The sequence below is a fragment of the Neltuma alba genome, unplaced genomic scaffold (assembly GCF_004799145.2).
Source record: "Neltuma alba isolate B1F8T4 unplaced genomic scaffold, ASM479914v2 tig00013257_pilon, whole genome shotgun sequence".
Lineage (NCBI taxonomy): Eukaryota > Viridiplantae > Streptophyta > Magnoliopsida > Fabales > Fabaceae > Neltuma > Neltuma alba.
In genome coordinates, this window is record NW_021637550.1 from 22,681 (window position 1) to 40,184 (window position 17,504).

At 38.6% G+C, this 17,504-nt stretch overlaps 2 protein-coding genes across 4 annotated transcripts; both read right to left on the minus strand.

Moving 5' to 3' along the window:
* Positions 1-481: 481 nt before the first annotated feature.
* On the minus strand, positions 482-7,484 carry LOC114735837 (transcription factor PIF3). 3 transcript variants are annotated; one of them, XM_028923597.1, is made up of 9 exons: positions 7,353-7,484; positions 4,767-5,003; positions 3,373-4,615; positions 3,165-3,266; positions 2,926-2,991; positions 2,575-2,640; positions 1,936-2,463; positions 1,327-1,453; positions 482-891 (listed from the first exon to the last, which is right to left on the minus strand). In XM_028923597.1, exons 2-9 carry the CDS (start codon positions 4,853-4,855, stop codon positions 881-883), a joined length of 2,232 nt encoding a protein of 743 aa, XP_028779430.1. In that variant the 5' UTR covers positions 4,856-5,003; positions 7,353-7,484; the 3' UTR covers positions 482-880. The 3 variants fall into 3 exon arrangements, with proteins under 3 accessions (XP_028779430.1, XP_028779431.1, XP_028779433.1); XM_028923598.1 differs by having other exon boundaries at positions 4,767-4,999; positions 7,352-7,484; XM_028923600.1 differs by lacking the exon at positions 7,353-7,484 and adding an exon at positions 5,128-5,153.
* A 4,615-nt stretch (positions 7,485-12,099) lies between these two features.
* On the minus strand, positions 12,100-14,244 carry LOC114735838 (putative pentatricopeptide repeat-containing protein At5g52630). Its single transcript, XM_028923601.1, has one exon. The coding sequence runs from the start codon at positions 14,242-14,244 to the stop codon at positions 12,100-12,102; it is 2,145 nt and encodes a 714-aa protein (XP_028779434.1).
* Between the last annotated feature and the right edge of the window lie 3,260 nt (positions 14,245-17,504).

Sequence of the window (17,504 nt, forward strand, 5' to 3'; positions counted from 1 at the left end):
CATAATATGTAAAAAAATATTTTAAGAACGACAACTTATTTATTATAAATAATTAATTTAATTAATTTTTTTAATCTACTTAAATTGGTTAATGAGTTCTTATATTAAAAACTAAAGTTGCTATAATGGCAAAACTTGGGAGGCACAAGCTGATGTCCTGATCTTGTTAGTTTATATAATTTAAGCACACAAACGAGATGCTCTCGGTACAAAAGAAAATCCGACGCGCGTGGACTTCAAACTCCCCAAAAATGTATACAACTTAAATTTAGACAACTCTTTCTATCTTTTGGGAACTTGAATCCTCCGAGCAACCACATTTGTAACCTTCATCTGATTTGCGCAAACAGGATTTATGGAAAATTGTGTGCGTGTAGTAGAGATGGTTCGAGTGACGCATGGAGATACAATAAATTTAAGCAATTACATGTCTATATACACAAGAATTTTTCAAACCCAATGGGGCATCGGTACGCGACAGTAAACGCATGAAAGAAAGCAAATCTTCAGTAAGTATTTGCCATACACACTAGAATAACCTTTATTTACCTGTGTTTCTACTTTCTAGAGCTAGGAAGGGGAAACCAAAGATCGCCGTGGTCGATGATAACTATCATTATTTCATTGATACAAAGAATCACAAGGAGAAATATGAATAAGATATTTTAGCGCATATTTCTACGCAGAATTTGAATTTTTGACACTGATTAAACGGAAGGTCACCAAATGAATGTACAAATAAGTGTCCTCACCCATAATGCCAAAATTTGTATTTTTGTCATCCTAAAGTCCGTTAACTAAGATTCTAGAGGGTCATCCTTGGTGACTCACAGATATCCTATATGGTTGTGCAAGAGTTCAGTAACCCACGATCTTAGCGTCAGTCCTTACCTGTAAGAAAAGCAAAACAATAGGTTATTTAAACATGAAATTACAATTTTTACGAGCATTAAATAATGCAAATAATAACTTTTTCTCTGAAGGCTGCAAATATTTAAATGTTTTAAACTCATATTCTAAATTTTGTATTAGCGAAATTGTCTACATGGAGACTCCCCCTGTGTGTGTGTGTGTGAAGAACTTGCATGATATATCATTTATAAGCCATGATCAATATATGTATATAATATTAAATTTTACATCATGCTTTTATTATTTTCTTTACCCTCTTTAATGACAAGAACATGATTCCAATATTACCGGCAATGGATTCCACCTAGATAAATAAAATGAAGAGGGCGCTCGCATGGTCGTAAGTCATAAAATTGAAAAATTGAAAGGACTAGATCTAGATGTGGATGTGTGTATGCGCTTCGTGACACTTACAAGATTTACTAATGACATGGTCATGTTCTTTGCTAGGGTTAGTAGCTCCACTGTCATTAATACTAGAGGTATGCCCGCCAGTACGCACTAGTGCTCTCTGATCAGTTTCAACGTTCGTCGCTTCACACTAGCATTACAGTTGAAAGAAGAATATCAAAATGGGCAAGAGTATATAAGCTTGCTAAAAAGTGTTGTAGAAAGTGGTAAACAATACAATAAGAGTAGAGGTTAAACAGATGAATGATAGACAGATAGTAGTTGTCAGAATCTGCATATTTGTCAACTATTATGAGATTATGAAACAAGCTATTGTCTTCGAACACAACAGTTTATTTTTTCGTGAATAAAAATACTCACTCGAAGGTAATAATCCAACGTCAAGCATAGAATAATTTGCTACCATTTTTCTAATGTTCCTTACAGTTCTTTTTTTTTTTTTTTTCCTCAGCCTCTAAAATCACGAATCCATGAATAAGAAGATGAGCATCATGATTTGGGCATGTTACGTACCAACTATATAACTGGATACCATGTCTATTGTAATAAATCAATCTGCTGGCATGTTTAGTGTATGCTGAACCCGTAAAATATCAAAAAATAAACCAGTACCTGAGTGGACATCTGCATTGTGGAGTTACTGCCACCTGAGCCTGGCATAACTTGTGAATTCACGTTCGGCATAGGATCCTTTAAGCTAGAGGGTGAAGCCGAATCAGCAGTTTCCCCAGGTCCTGCAGCTCCAAAGGCGTTTTGTCCTGAAGTTGAAGGGTTCATAAGGGGCCCTCCTGGCATAGAAACTCTTGGAGCATTTGGCATTGGCATGTAAATTCCCGGACCAGGAAATCCGAATGCTTGAGGACTTGATGTTGGCATCCCATGTAAAGCAGCAGAGGGGCCAGGCATAGGTAAAACAGGGAAATGAGTTCCTTGCATTTGAGGCACCTGTACCATTGGGAATCTAGGGGATCCACTATTCATGTCAGGGAAGCCCATCCCATAACCCATTCCTAAACCCATTTGCATGCCGATTCCTATAGGTGAGAATGAAGCCATGTGTGGTGTCTGCATGTGCTGCATTCCTGGGTGTAACATCATTGGATTTGGAGATGCGTATAAACCAGCTCCCATCGACATAATCTGCATATAAAGACAGGGAAACAATCCCATGCTATTACTTGATTATCTAAAATCTCAAGAAAATTAAATCAAAAGATAAGGATATAAGAGAGGTATAGAGAGAAAGATCACTTGGACTTGGAGTTGAAGGGTTTTAAGATACTCAATTGCCTCATCCAGCATCGATGCTTTATCCACCTAACAGGAAACAAAGTCAGCAAAAAAGAATCAAGTAAACAATATGAACCAAATATAAATCCAACATGTTTAATGTTCAAGGTATGAAGCTCCTGTCACATCCGTAAGAATTAACTCTGCCAAAGACAATATTTTGACTTGCAATTCACAGGTTGCAGCCTTGCCAACAATGCTGGACTTCAAACTCTGACAGTTATTGCTTTAACTTATCATAAGTTCATGATTCTTCTATAGGAACAGATTTGGTAATCATTTGATCTAAAGTTAAATCCCGAGAGAAATCACCTTATTGCAATTTGGGATGAGTTCTTGTAATGCCCGCATCTTCTCATTGATCCTGTCTCTTCGTCTCTGTATACAGAAGTTGACAAGAACACCATGGATAGTCATGTATAACAGAAACAACAGAACACAAAATTCATGAGCAAAATATGTGTGCCAGTGCTCTTTATTTATTTTATAATTATTTTTTTCTACTTCAAAACATATTGAACACAACACAACCAGTGGTTGGCCCTGCTCACCCTTTCAGAGAGATTATGCACTTCAGCTGCACGACTTCTCTTAGAACTTGTACCTCGGGGAGGAGCTGCCTTCTTAATGTCCACTGATTCTTCCTCAACTTCCTGCAAGTAAAAGTGTTTTCTTGCTTCATGAAGGAAAAAAATATATGCGAAAGCCAAAGAAATTAACATACAGAATCGTGTTAAGCAAACATTATTATTAACTTACTTCACTTTGACACTCAGAGTCCTCAGTATCTTGACTTTTTCGCTTCAAATTCTTATTTGCATCATCTGAACCTCTCTTCATAGCATTTCCTGAGCAAATGGAGGAAGAGGCTACTTCAGCGTTAATGGTTTTCTCAACAGCCGATAGTCCTTTAGTGCCACTTTCTGTGGGAACCTGTTTGGAAATTTGATCATCCTTAAATGCATCATCCTCTTTGCAGGCAGGATCAAACTGCTTTGCAAAATCAGCCTTCTGTCCGAGAGATTTTGGATTGGCTGGTTTCAACTCAGACTTTGATGGGTCTAGCTTTTGGCAGTTCTTTTGATTATTTAAATCAACGAGTGTTGATTCAGGAGGGTTGCTGCTGCTTGCATCGATATCTTTTTTCCTAGTTCCCAGGCTTTCTGACCTTGCTGAAGACAAACCAGACATCATACTGATGCTCTGAAGATTAGCTCTCACAATGGCAGCAGGTCTCGCAAAATGGGAGAAATTCATCATGTTAGAACTATTCCTAGGACATAAAGGATCTTGTTTCTGCATATTTAGGCTACAAAAACCATTAGAGGAAGATGGAATTTGAGTGATTTCCCCGCAAGGTGCTTGCAGTATTGCATTACTTGTATTATTTTCAGTGATATCCGATATTTTGGATCTAATAGGTGCAAATGATGTTTGACATTGCTGCGATGATGGTTGGTATAACTGGCTGTTGTTTCCTTTCAGCCCACTAGTCTCAACTTCTCCAGTTGAGGACCCCTTGGTGAGATTTGCTTGTTCTGAATTTGAGACCCCAGGCATAGGACTTTTGTGAGAGTCCTTACATATCTGATTGCCGTTACTTCTTTTATCTATCAGAGCAAAATTATTTGAGGCAGCTGGGAACTCGTTCACGGTGACCCCAGATACATCACGCGTGAAATCAAAACTATATTCATGTTGCAGAGAGTCTCCCATTGGATAATTCAACCAAGATATCATGTCTTCATCTTGACTCAAATTCATTTCATCCGAAGGAACAGGTAATGGAATTTCATTTAATCCAGAGTCTAAATCCCCTAACTTACCCATCCTTGTATCGACACCAAATCCTACATCTTTATCTCGAGTCCTTGGACTGTGAGATGGTAAGCTGTGAGATGGAAGACTCTTATGTATTGGGCTCTTTCTTGCTCTGCTTGACTTACCCTGCATCGAAATCTGACCATTTTCCCAAACCAGCTCGAAAAAGTCATTCTCCAGTCTGTATTTCAACACACGAAACAAGGACACGGGATGAAGATGGATCGAAAGATTGTTCATAAAAAAAAAAAAAAAGGAGTGATAGATTGAAATTTAAACACATGAAATGAACCAAATGAAAAGCTTATTGTAGTGGACGCTACAAAACTTACGCGGATGATTGATCGGTTGCACATGTGTTGTCTTTCTCCATAGAATCAAGCTTCGCTTTAGTCATTCTGTATAACTCGTAAAGAGGCATGATGACTGATGGAAGCACAGAGTAATACTCAGAAATGCCTCCTCACTTTTAGGTACTTGGTACTTGTTGCTTTCGACATCCTATATTGGCTCGGAAACTTTCGGAAGCCGAAGAATAATGAAAGGAATGAACACTCGACGATAGATTGCTATAGTATGCAAAATAAAAATATTTCTGAATGCTGAGTCCTCATCACAGACCAAACTATAATACAAAAATGATTTAATTATAAGAACATGAGTCAAACAAATTTTTTAGTGGCTATATCATACCTAAACTGACCCAAACAAGTCAGGAGAAAAAACCACCAGGACTCTGAAGCACGTAAAACCCTCAACAGGGCATAAAACACAAATTCGGAAAAGCAGAGTCCTCCAATAAACAAAGTTTGCTAATCCATATGCATCAGGATAGAGTGATCGTCTGTCATTTACGCTTGAAGTTATCCAACGCCATCTTCAAAGACTTTATTTTGGTTCAAAGAAAGAGAACCCAAAATTTCAGAAAAGGAAACGAGTCAAGTGCATGCAGATGACGGCGAAAGACTTGCAGAGTTGCAGAAGACCAATGCGGCCAATCAGCAAAACGCACGCACGGAGAGGCCGAGCCCAGAATAGACAAAGTCACAGGGATACAATTTTTTCAACAATAATAAAAAAAAAAAAGGACAAATGTTTGGCAATTAACCATAGTTAATCAAGCAATCACGGTTAGGTTTCCTTGTTTCCTATGTGGGACCCACTATCACACCGGCAAATCCCCTACAAATCCAACGGTTACCTCGCAATGCTTCTCAACAGAGGCCCAACTCTCCTCATGAGCGATTGGAACCCAAGCATCTGTCCCTTGCCCAAACGGGGTGAGGTTCGCCTTCGTGCCAATACTGGATAAATGTCCCCGTTCTATGAAGTTTAAACTTCGAATACACTATCAGTTCAAAAAAAAAAAAATCGAATACACTAAACACCTCAAGATTATCTTTCACTTCCTCTTTTTCTTTGCAGAACCCAAAATAAATTGTTAGAATTTTTTTTGGGGGGGGGGGGAATGGCGCTACACAGATAATAACATGGAAAAGATCGGGGGTGGGTCAAATCTATCAAGATCGTTGTCCCAAAGATCTACTAAGAGGTGTTTGATACCTGAAATCACTTTTTTATAAATCGAAAAAAACTCTCAGATATTTATCTCGTATATTGGAAAATCACTTCTGAAACTATAATTTTAACCAAAACACCTTTAAACCCACAAAAAGATAAAACCCCGTGTATTTGCAGGGGAAAATGCGTTCGGAATTTTTCATTTGCACTGCAGGTTAGATCCTCTGCACCTCCACGCGGCTAAACGACGCGTTGGTGTCCTCACTCATACCCCCCCCCTTTCCGAACATCTCTTCTCTGACCGGAAAAATAAATAAATAAATAAAATCTGTCTCACCGACCCAATTCTCTCTCTTTTCTTCTTTTCCTTCCATCTCCTTTTTTCAGTCTTTAATGGCAGCACATATGAAAATTGACTTCCTCTTCTTCCCCTCTTTCACGTTGATCGATCTCATGACTTCAGAAAGGAGAGGGGTTGAGGGTTCACTCGCATATCCTTCCTTGCTGTGAACATTTGCATCACTTCGGCTCGTGTCCTGTCTAGTGGTTCTGGGTTTCTCAGCACTTCCACAACTGTTTATGGTAAAAACTAAAAAGTGAATCTAATGTTTCGACTCGGTTTTAAAACGAATGGAATTATAACATCTTGGTTTCAAATTTGAAAGTTGAAACCGAAATCAACTTCGCGATGCTTAAAGTGCTTAAGCTACCCACTCCCTGCTTCGCACTTTCGTACTCCAACACTTTGATGACTCCGCTCGAACCACCATGTCCGTATTCTCCGTCACTGGAGCCCGGTCAATTCAAAGGTTCTCACCGGGTAAAACGTGAGAGTGGAGGTGAGAGATCCAAGGCAGATATATAAAGAAGAGAAAAGAAGTAGATGAGTAAGAGGAGTGTAGAGAAGATCTGCATCTTGCTGGCTTTGCAATTTCCTGGTGATAATTCGCGGAACATTAGCGATTAAAATGCAAAGAACAATCTGGGATATAAGTTTCGAAAGGAATGGTTAAAAACAGATGAGCGGTTCCCGTGCAGAAGACATTGGCACTTTTCTAATACGACTGAATTGATTGTCGATAGCGTTCTCCTCTTCATGGACTCTAAAGTGCTAGGAAACACGCTCTCCAAGTTCAACCACAATAATCGATAAAAGAAATGTTTAAAAATAGTGCTAGATCCACGTATAGCGACCGAATTTTTCCTCAAGAACACAGAGGAAGCAAAGAATACGCTATGATAGCTTAGAGTTGTCAGAAATCGTGGGGAAGACCATCCTGTGTTTGGTTTCGCATGATTTTTCTGGGAAAGGAAAGAGCCACTGGAGGCGGCGGCGTCGATCCAGGCATGAGTGAGACAAACACAGTAAACATAATCAAATATTGAATTAAGCATACCTTGGAAGCGCCGGAGAACACAGACTTGAGAGTCCTTCCCTGGTCCTGATCGGCAGTTCTATTCTATCTATCGTTCACTCAACAGGGGCAGCCCATAGCCGTCTTTAGCTGTAGCAGCACCTGTGACTGTGAGCTTTTATGTCCCCATCGCCGTATAATCTCTTTGGACAGCGACGCTTTGGTGCATATTTCAATTCAGCACACTAATTAACAATCATAATCTGGTTTAAACATTACGGATATAATATCAGGGATAAACAGGCCCTTTTGACTAATCCCCTCTCCTTATTAAATTAAATTCGTTAGCGACCGAAAAGAAGGTATTAAAATAAATTAGCATAGCATTCTTCTTCTTCTGGATCCCCTCGTTGTTGGGGACAAATGTTCAAGAGCGGCCTCATTTTCTTTTCTTTTCCTTTATTTTCATTATTTTTCTTGTCTTAGATTTCGTCATGATACAACTTTTGTATAATGAACATTTAAATAAGGGAGTGAAGGTGGAATCTAAGAGATTGCTCGGGCTCATACAATCATTTTCCTTTTACATGTGGTCAGTGGTCCCCTTAATTGAAGGAGGGCGCTGAAATGCCACTGCCGCCCTTTGCTTTAAGCAAGTTACTGTTGCCTTTTCCGAAGAGTTCCTTTGATTATTAATTATTCATAATGCTTTGGATTAAGAATCTCCAAACCCAAATCATCAACTTTGAAAACAAATAGATCCGGGTGGGGGCCACTCAATGGCATTTTTATACCACGTAGAATGTCGAGCGCCTTGTGGATATAAACGAGTGCTGAAGAAAGTGAGGATTATTATGAAAAGATAAACGGAATTAAAGAAGGAGATTAGGAAGGGAGTCAAAGTTATACTGATCAGCATGGGAAACGGATGTCTGGCTGTCCTATAAAAACACAGCAACGTATAATTCGCCATTTTTAATTAAATAACCCTTTGGGCCGCAGCACCAAATAAAAGCCCATCATCAATCGAGTAATCCTGATCTGGAAGCAATGAGCTGTGGGGCCCAGAGGAGAAACACGCGGCATGGGCAGTGACCACCTGGATCCTTCATGACGCGGAAAGGGATTTCGCTCCATCTCGCGGGACCCGCACGGGGGGCATCTATGGGTGTATCTATTATTCCCCCTTTCGTTCTGGGCGGTGCATGAACAACCACTATTTACTTTGGAGGATCTGACAAGAGGGCCTGGCTATAAAGAAGATATATATATATATATATATTCATGTGGGAGGGAGGAGGAGGGGCTTCAAAAAATTGACCCGACCAGGTGAAATGTCGATGAGGGAAGCGTGGAATTCACGTGACGTTTTGGTTTTTCTGCGGGTTCCATCGACTTGACGGTCCACTACCCAATTCCTGTGATTTGTGATGCGGCATCACGCCTCTCCCTCCTCGCCGCCACGCGTCCTTCTCCTCTCTCCACCGAATCACGTAAGAGTCATCAAGTTCTCCATAAATTCCTTTTATCTCTGCTTTAATTTCAATGGCGCTGAAATATTATCCTGGTCTCTTGTCACGCTGCTATTTCTCGAACTTTAATATGCGATGGCTTGCCAGCTTGGCAGCCACACATTGGTATATCAGTAGCTGTGGAAATTACGTAATCAGGAGTGTAGTCTTCCGCGAGATTCAGATAATCGGAAACAACGAGGTCGAATGTGTGATGCAACATAAATATTGAGGAAACTAGAAGATAATGTTAATAAATGGGATGTGCACTAGCTGAATGATGGAAGGAAGGTGGAGCTGATTATATATATAGACACACACACACATATTGGTCGTGGAGCCTAATAAATTGGAGCTAACATATGGGTCATCTTTTCTCACCCGCCCGCCATTCATGTCTGCTAGCTTCTTCCCACTCTGCACATGATTCCCACACCCATCCAACACTGCACCTGCTTTATTTTAATACACGAGATACTACTATACTTAATCTCACATCAATGCATGCGCAACAATAAACAAGTATTTGCTTGCTACCTAGCTGCTGCAAACAACAACAACCACTTTTATTTCATCCATTATCCGTGAGCCTCTGAACCAATTAATGATTCATCTATCATGTCCCTTTATGAAATCCCAGAATAATGAATTAGCAATCCTATATCATACATCAGACGGAATCCAGTACCGGGCTTAAAGTAATAAAGCACCTAACAATGTTTTAAACTGCGCAAAGATCACAGGGAAGCGTGCATTATAGAGAAGAAGAAGAGATCACGCAATATGCAAGACACATAGCAGGATAACCCATTATATATTTGTTGCTGGTGAAAATGGTCAAAGCGTCTGTCAGTTTTTAAAGTGTATATATATACATACATGTGAAGAGCTTGACCGGGCATCACTATAATAGTATAGAGCCCATGACGAGCGATGCTTTTGATGTGTGAAATGAAGAGAGCGAAAATAAAAGTAAGTCCTATATATGACAGTGTTTGGGAAAGAGTACAACTGGAAAGCACCGAGAAGGGAAGGTGCTGGGTCTCTGTGTAGACTGTTACAAAGTCCATGACTGTTTTCTGATTTGATCTAATAGCTGAAAAAAACAACTATCTGCAATAATAGAATCCGAGCTATATTGTTGAGGTGTCATTCTCAATCAATCAGACTAGTAGTGGTGCTTAATTCAAATGACGACACCTCACAGATAAAAGAGATAATACGATGAACCGCACAAACCATGGCTTCTGTACAGCCTTAGGCATAAAATTCTTTATGTCCTTCTGCAGCAAGAAATTTAAATGGTTAATTGGTAGAAATGTTTCATATCACATACTTCTATGGACAGACTGTGTCATTATTATATGTTGTTTTATAGATACTGAAAATATTCCTATCAGTGAGAAGCTATGTGCGTCGACAGTGGCTGGTTTTGTCTAGAGCCTGAATATTTCCAAAGCAAAAAGAAGCAGGTTGAGTACACGAAATATGATCATGGATTTGCTGCTGCAGTACAGTGCAACTTGATCGCAGGCCATCACGATATAACAGCCACGATCATAAATATATTCGCCCACACACACGCACATGTATTATAGTTAATCATGAGCTAGCGGCAGTTAATTATATTAAATCATTGTTGAAACTGCGTTTTTCCAAATATGAATTGATAACAAGCTTATAATGTTGACAGCGCGTGGTAATTGCGAGTTTCAACATATATATATATATATATATATATATGTGAGGTAGTTGTAGTGACCTCCTCCCATTTTGGATCTTGTTTCCTGGTGGCGCCAACTCCGTTGCATCGGTGGAAACGGCTCCAAAGGGAAAACCAATGATTTGATTCGATGTTATGAAAAGAATCAACGAGTTTTTACCAGCCACGAGCCAACGAGTTCCTTCAATTGAGAATCTCAAATCCGTTCTCTGAGGTGATGAAAGAGGAAAGATAATAAGGAAGGAAAGTAAACTTTATAACCTCGGTTAACGAGTTCTTTATTTATTTATTTATTTATTTTGACCTTGCCAAATTTGACAATGGCAATAATTGCTTGCCAATTCCAGCTACGCGATTAAACAAAAGTAAAAACGAAAAGGTTCCTTTGTGAACAAGCGACTGCAAATAGCTGCAAAGTATATAAAGACAGATCTGGATGAAGGACGATCAATGATTTGCGTTTAACCAAAGTAAACACGGGTTCTTGATGTGTTCTTTGGGGTGTGAGCTAAGACACTATTTATGGATTCATAACATATGCATAGGGTGGCTTATCCTCTATACTAAACTAATGTGATGGTGATAAACATGCAAAACAAGAAGAAATTAAGTCGAGCATTCTCAGTTGCTCTTTTTTTTTTTTTTTTGCCTGAATTCTCAGTTACTCCCTCTAGTCCTTATCAACTAACAGGTACTACCTCCGGTCCTAATTGTAACAGTTAGTTGACTAATTTGAAGAGATTAAAAAATAAGTTAAGTTAGTTATTTGTAATAAATAGATGTTGTCTTTCCTAAAATATCATTATTAATCAAGTGTATTGACTAGAACTATTATTGTTAGAAAGACTATATTGGAAAAAAATGCATAAATATAAGAGATAAAGTGGAGTGGGATCTTATATTTAAGACTAAAATAAAAATTAAATAAGATCTTATATTAAAGAGGGGATGTAGTAATACTTTTTATCTTCTTTATAAGGTACTTGCCGCGTTTTAAGCAGTATTTAAAAAAAAAATCAAGATTTGGTCACTTTTCAATGAGGCTTGGCAATCTTGAATGGGCCTAGTCCAACGTGCTCAAAACATAGTCTGCTAGTGGGCTGTCCCTCTAGGCCTGCCCCAGATTAAAAGAATCACCACTGGGATATTTTAAGTGGACTGCTGCTGTTTTTTTACTTTCTGGCAGTGGATACCTTTTTTGATTTTTTGATTTTTTTTTTCAAAGAATGATTCATATGAGCGGACTCAATTGAACAGAAATGAAATCAGTTTTCTTAGATCCATGAATAGAATAAAATGATACTGGGTTGAGTCTAGCGGAAGGAGCTAGTTTCCCACAACATGATGAACCAAGGTTCGAATTCCCGCCGGGAAAACTGCTCACATTTAGTGCCCAACAGTGTTTCGAATAGGATAACCTCCAATAAGAGGATACCTATGCTTTAACCAAAAAAAAAAAATAAAATGATTTTAAAAAAATCATATCAACATGGATTGGATCTCATGGAATAAGCTAGTCCAGCACAGTTTTCTAAATTAAGAATTTGAGTTCCAGTCACCAATAATCTCTACAAGAGCACAAGCCGTTGGTGAATCGGTGAAATCTATTGATATCTCTCACGATGATTTCTCTCCCCAAAATCTCTGAAGCAAACTTCATCACAGTATGACAATCCCCACAAGTTCTCAGATTTTTCTTTATCCTTATTGAAGACCCACTCGGGAGGACCAGAAGACCAAATGCCAGAGCTAGTTTTTCGCTGTGGCACCACAAACTCTGTTCTTCAGATCCTTCCACACTGTTAGTCGCAAACTGGATCTCAGCCACATATCCTCTCTTCTTTACCAACTCTTTTAACTTTTTCAGCACTTCGTAAATCTCATCTGTCCTTGAATGTGACTTATCATTGACAGTAAATACAAAGGTCTGGTTCCTAAACTCGATCCAACTGCATCCAGTTTCCTTCCTCACTCTATTAATCCCCATTAATTGCCTAACTCCGTCGGCTTTCTCCACCATTCCATGTCGTGTGTAGATATTAGAAAGCAGCGCATAATTTCCTGGGTTATCTGGTTCCAACTCAAAAAGTCTCTCTGCGACCTCTCTGCCCATTTCAACATTGCCATACTTTCCGCATGCTCCAAGCAAAGCCCCCCAAATCGATGAGTCAGGCTTTATTGGCATTGATTCTGTAAATTTCTTTGCTTCGTTCAATCGACCATTACGGGCGAGTAAGTCAACCATGCAAGCATAATGTTCAGGCCCGGGTTTAATATTATGGATTTTAGTCATGGAATCGAAGTACTTGAATCCCACTTCAACTTGTCCTGTATGGCTGCAAGCTGACAGCACCGAAACGAAAGTAATATATTCTGGCACAATTCCGTGCTTCAGCATCTTCTCAAATAATTCAATCGCTTCATTTGCACAGCCATGTTGTTGGTAAACCGTTATCATAGCTGTCCATGAAACCACATTATGATCCTCAGTTTCTTCGAAGACCCAATAAGCATCAAGCAAGTTCCCACATTTTCCATACATAGTTATCATTGAACTCAGAATACATGCATTCTTCATGAACCCCGTTTTCAAGATCTGGGCATGGATCGAAGTACCCTGAATCAGTGTTGCGAGATTAGCAGAAGCATGAAGAGCGGAAGAGTATGAAACCTCATCGGGTGCCAGGCCTTCCCTTCTCATGGCCTGGAAATAACTGCAGGCTGCTTCAAAGTTGTCATTATGGACACATCCCATGATCATCACGTTCCAGGTAACAACATCTCTATCTCCTGTGTTATAGAACATCTTCATTGCATCATCAAACAATCTACATTTTGCGTACATGTCTACCAGTGAGTTTTTCACATAAACCACTGTTATCGAACCACGCTTAATAATGTTTCCATGCACCTGTTTCCCGAAATCGACTCTAGCCGCATTAGCACAAGCACTCAACACGCTTGAAAAACTCACTTGATCCGGATCAACCAAAGTCTCCCCGAGAACCTCCCTAAAAATCCCGATAGCACGATCATACAACTTGTTTTTAAGAAACCCCACAATCATAGAATTCCAAGTAACGATACTTCTGTCTGGCATTTCACCAAACACCTTCTCTGCCATGCTTACATCCGAGCATTTGGCATACATATCGAGCAACGCACTCGCTACGAATGTATCGCTTTCAAACCCGTGTTTCCAAATCAAACCATGCATCTGTTCACCGTGAGCAACAACCAGAGCATCAGCACAAGCAGGCAAGACCGCTGAGAAGGTGAATTGGTTCGGATACACACCAGTGCACCTCATTCGGTTAAAACAGTTCAAGGCCAGAAATGGCATTTTAAAATGCGATAGCTGGGTAATGATAGTAGTCCAAGTGACCACGTTCCTTGAATCATCACGCGTGGTCGAAAACAAGAGGAGGCCGCGGTCGATGGAACCACATTTGGCATATAAGAGAAAAAGATTGTTGAGGAGGAAGGGGAGAGACGCGTAGTTGATGGTGATGATTTGGGTGTGAATTTGGGTAGCATGTTTGAGGTTCTTGAATCGTGCAGCATTGTCAATGAGGTGGTTGAGTTGGGTGGGATTCAGAGGCGAAGAGACTTGGTAGTACAGATTGCGGAACAGGGGAATAGAAACAGAAATCAGACAGCGCGGTCTTGTACAGAATTGTTGAGGGAAGAGAAATTTCATAATACTAGGTGGGAATAGGCTTCGGAGAAAGTATCAACGCCTTCATCTCTTATTATCCAGTTGGGAAACAAACAATGGGTCATCCGCCCAGTGTCTCTGTTTCTTTCGGACCTTACAGTCCTGTCGGTCAGCTTAACCCCTTCTGCTCTTGCATAATTCAAGATAAGGACGAGGCCTTTCTTTTTGACCTATTGGGCTTTGCCCTCTCTAAGCTGTGGGAAATTGGGACCAATGAAATTAATTTGACCAAAAAGGGCAATATTTAAGTCTTTTTTTAAGCCATTGGTCTCTTTTGAAAAAAAAATCTGAGCATTAATTATAATACTTCCGATCCTTAATATAAAAACTATTTAACTAATTTGAATAGATTAAATAAATTATTTAAGTTAGTTATTTGTAATAAATAGATATTGTCTTTTCTAAAATATCTTTTCTAATCAAGTATATTAGTTATAACTACTATTATTATAGGGGTTGTTTTTAAAAAAAGATAAATATGAGAGATAAAGTAGATTAGGGTTTTATCTACAAGACTAAAATAAAACTCAAATGAATTCTTATATTAATAACTGGATGTAATATTTCTTAGCTAACATGAATTTTTTATAATATAGCTCCTCTCGAGTTTTATATTATAACAAGATACATTTGCCATTGAAGTATAAGAGAAACACGTTCTTTTGCATTTTCATGGAATCCAATGAACAAATCGCCTGATCACGAGCTCATGGATAATCCAGGTCATCACTACGTGTTTTGTCATGCATCTCGCTATTGCGAGGGACGCTGAACCTTGATGGTGACAAGAGAGTATATGAAACTTGTGGCAGCACATAGCAAACTGGACATTGGCTCCTTTCTATTTCTAATGTCACGTGCATATAACGCCGAATTGGATTTGCCAGTTTGCATATGGACCCCTAGCTATTCCTGAAGGCTAGCTCCCAACGCTGTGTTCCTAGTAATTCATGAATTTACGAATTACATTTACAATGATTTCGCAAGCATTATATAGTATATTACTTAACTTTGAAAATGAACAGTTCACGCTGGGGAAAAAATCGAATAATTCAAATCACGATTCACGAGTACTCTTATTCTTAGCAGCTCGGAAAGATCCTTCACGAATCCTTTAGCATACGAACTAGTGGTGCATGGTTTGCAAAAAAGTTGGGGTGTTTAGATGGAAGCCAAACTATAATTTCAAAAGTGATTTAACGGTATATATATATATATGAAAGAGTTTATCTCAATTTATAAAAAAGTGTTTTTAAAAAGCATTTCTCACAGTTCTCAAACACCCCCATAAAACAATAATGCAATGTAGAGTAAAAACCTTAAATCTGGTCCAATTATAATTCCAAAACATTTTAAAAAAATCTAAAATATAATTAGTTAATTATCATCCTAGATGCCTTGGAAGCTGACATTTCTTGGATGCCAATCATTAATTACCATATCTATTTGTTTAGATGAATAACTGTGACATCTTAGAGAGAAATATTTTTCCCATAAAATTTTTAAAATTATCTTATATAAGAAGACAGCAACATTTTGATGAGTTGACTCAAATTTATAGCATTTTGGTGTATCTAAGTAATTTATAATATATTTTCGCATAGATTTATAAAATTTTCTAATTTTACTTTTATTAAAGTTTTTCCCCCTCTCTATATTGACAAATTATTTTTATATTTTCGCCTTTTTTTTCGTTCTAATGAAAATTAAATAAGAATAAAATTAATAAAAATATATTATGAATAATTTGTATTTAAAGTTAAGATTTTTTTTCCCTATAAGTAACTTATATTTACAAGCAGAGTTCACCCAATTGGCCGCCATGATCTGCGATCGTGTCTTGAATGGGCGGATTTTCCTAAGGCTGTCAATGATTCAATTCAATTATTATTATTATATAAATAGAAATATGTAATGGGAAGAGAAGGAAAAATTGGAAAAGATATTCGCGAAAAAGCTGGTAAACACGTGTGGACGTGGGGATGGCACCGTATTATGGGGAAGGGGCGGCTAAAATTTGCGTCCAGATACAGGGAACGAGTTTCGTCGGTTTTCTTTCTGAGGGGTGTTTGGCATAATCGCAAATATTTACCTTTTGTTTTCATCTAAATACCTCCTTAGCTCCAAAAGGAGGAAAAAAAAAGCACACAGACAAGGCGGCACATAATGTTTTTTGGGAGGCTCGATGGTGGACCTACGAAAAAGGGTGGTTGGATCTTGGATGGTTTAATTGGATTTGGATTGGGATGTTCGGACCTCGAAACCGTGGCTCCATCGGCGCCGCGTTGTTTGCGGTAGCACGGAAACATACCATCCGTAGATCTTTCGACAGCCTGGCGGCCCTCAGGCCACGTCTGATTTACCGACGCGCTCTTTTTTTCTCCCAGCTAATAGAGTAATAATTTAAATTCTTAATTATTCTCGCACATGAAACTAAAAAAAATTCCTTAAATGATTTTTTTTTGGCCAAGAAGAATGTCAATGATATCCATATCAAATACTGCGCCGCATTTAATTCCACGCAATATAATGCTGCAAGACGGGGATACATGTCTTCTACTAAAATTGTAAAATTGAGGATGAATATAATTTTTGTTAACTCCGCAAAACGTGTGCTTTGTTTTTTAAGATTTTGTCGTTGTTATGCAGGTAATGCAACGGTTAAAATATGATCGAGTAAAAAAAAAGATATTTATTGAGTGTACAGAGCAGTAGAAATATCCTGTCTTCCTTGTGCATTTTCTCAAATTTTTCATTTTGATTTACAACAAAAAATGAGAAGAAAAGATATGAACATATTTTTTAAAATATATTAATTTAAACGAATCTGATTCTGGAGAACTGGAAAGTGAATGAAAAGCAATGAGTTGGAAGAAGCTGGCGATGGAGTGGGAGAGCGTGGGAGACAAACATAAAGGAAAGAAACGTGGGGAAAGCTGCAGGAGGATGTGGCGGGAAAAAAAGGGAGGGCGGGCGAGGGAGTAGGGAGGCGTTCAACGTGACGGATTGGCTTCTTTTGTTTGCTTTTTGACCTAAGAATATGAATTCCCTGACACATTATTTCAATTTTCAACTTCTTATTTTGAAAAAATGCTTAGCATTGTTAGATTAAGAGAACGCGACATGGGCCAGATTCGATGATGTGCCCGTTTGGATCAGCGATTAGAAAAGCAGCTTATAGAAAAGTTAGCTTATGGAAAAGTGAAGTTGAAAAAGTTAAATTAGATAAACTGAATTGTGTT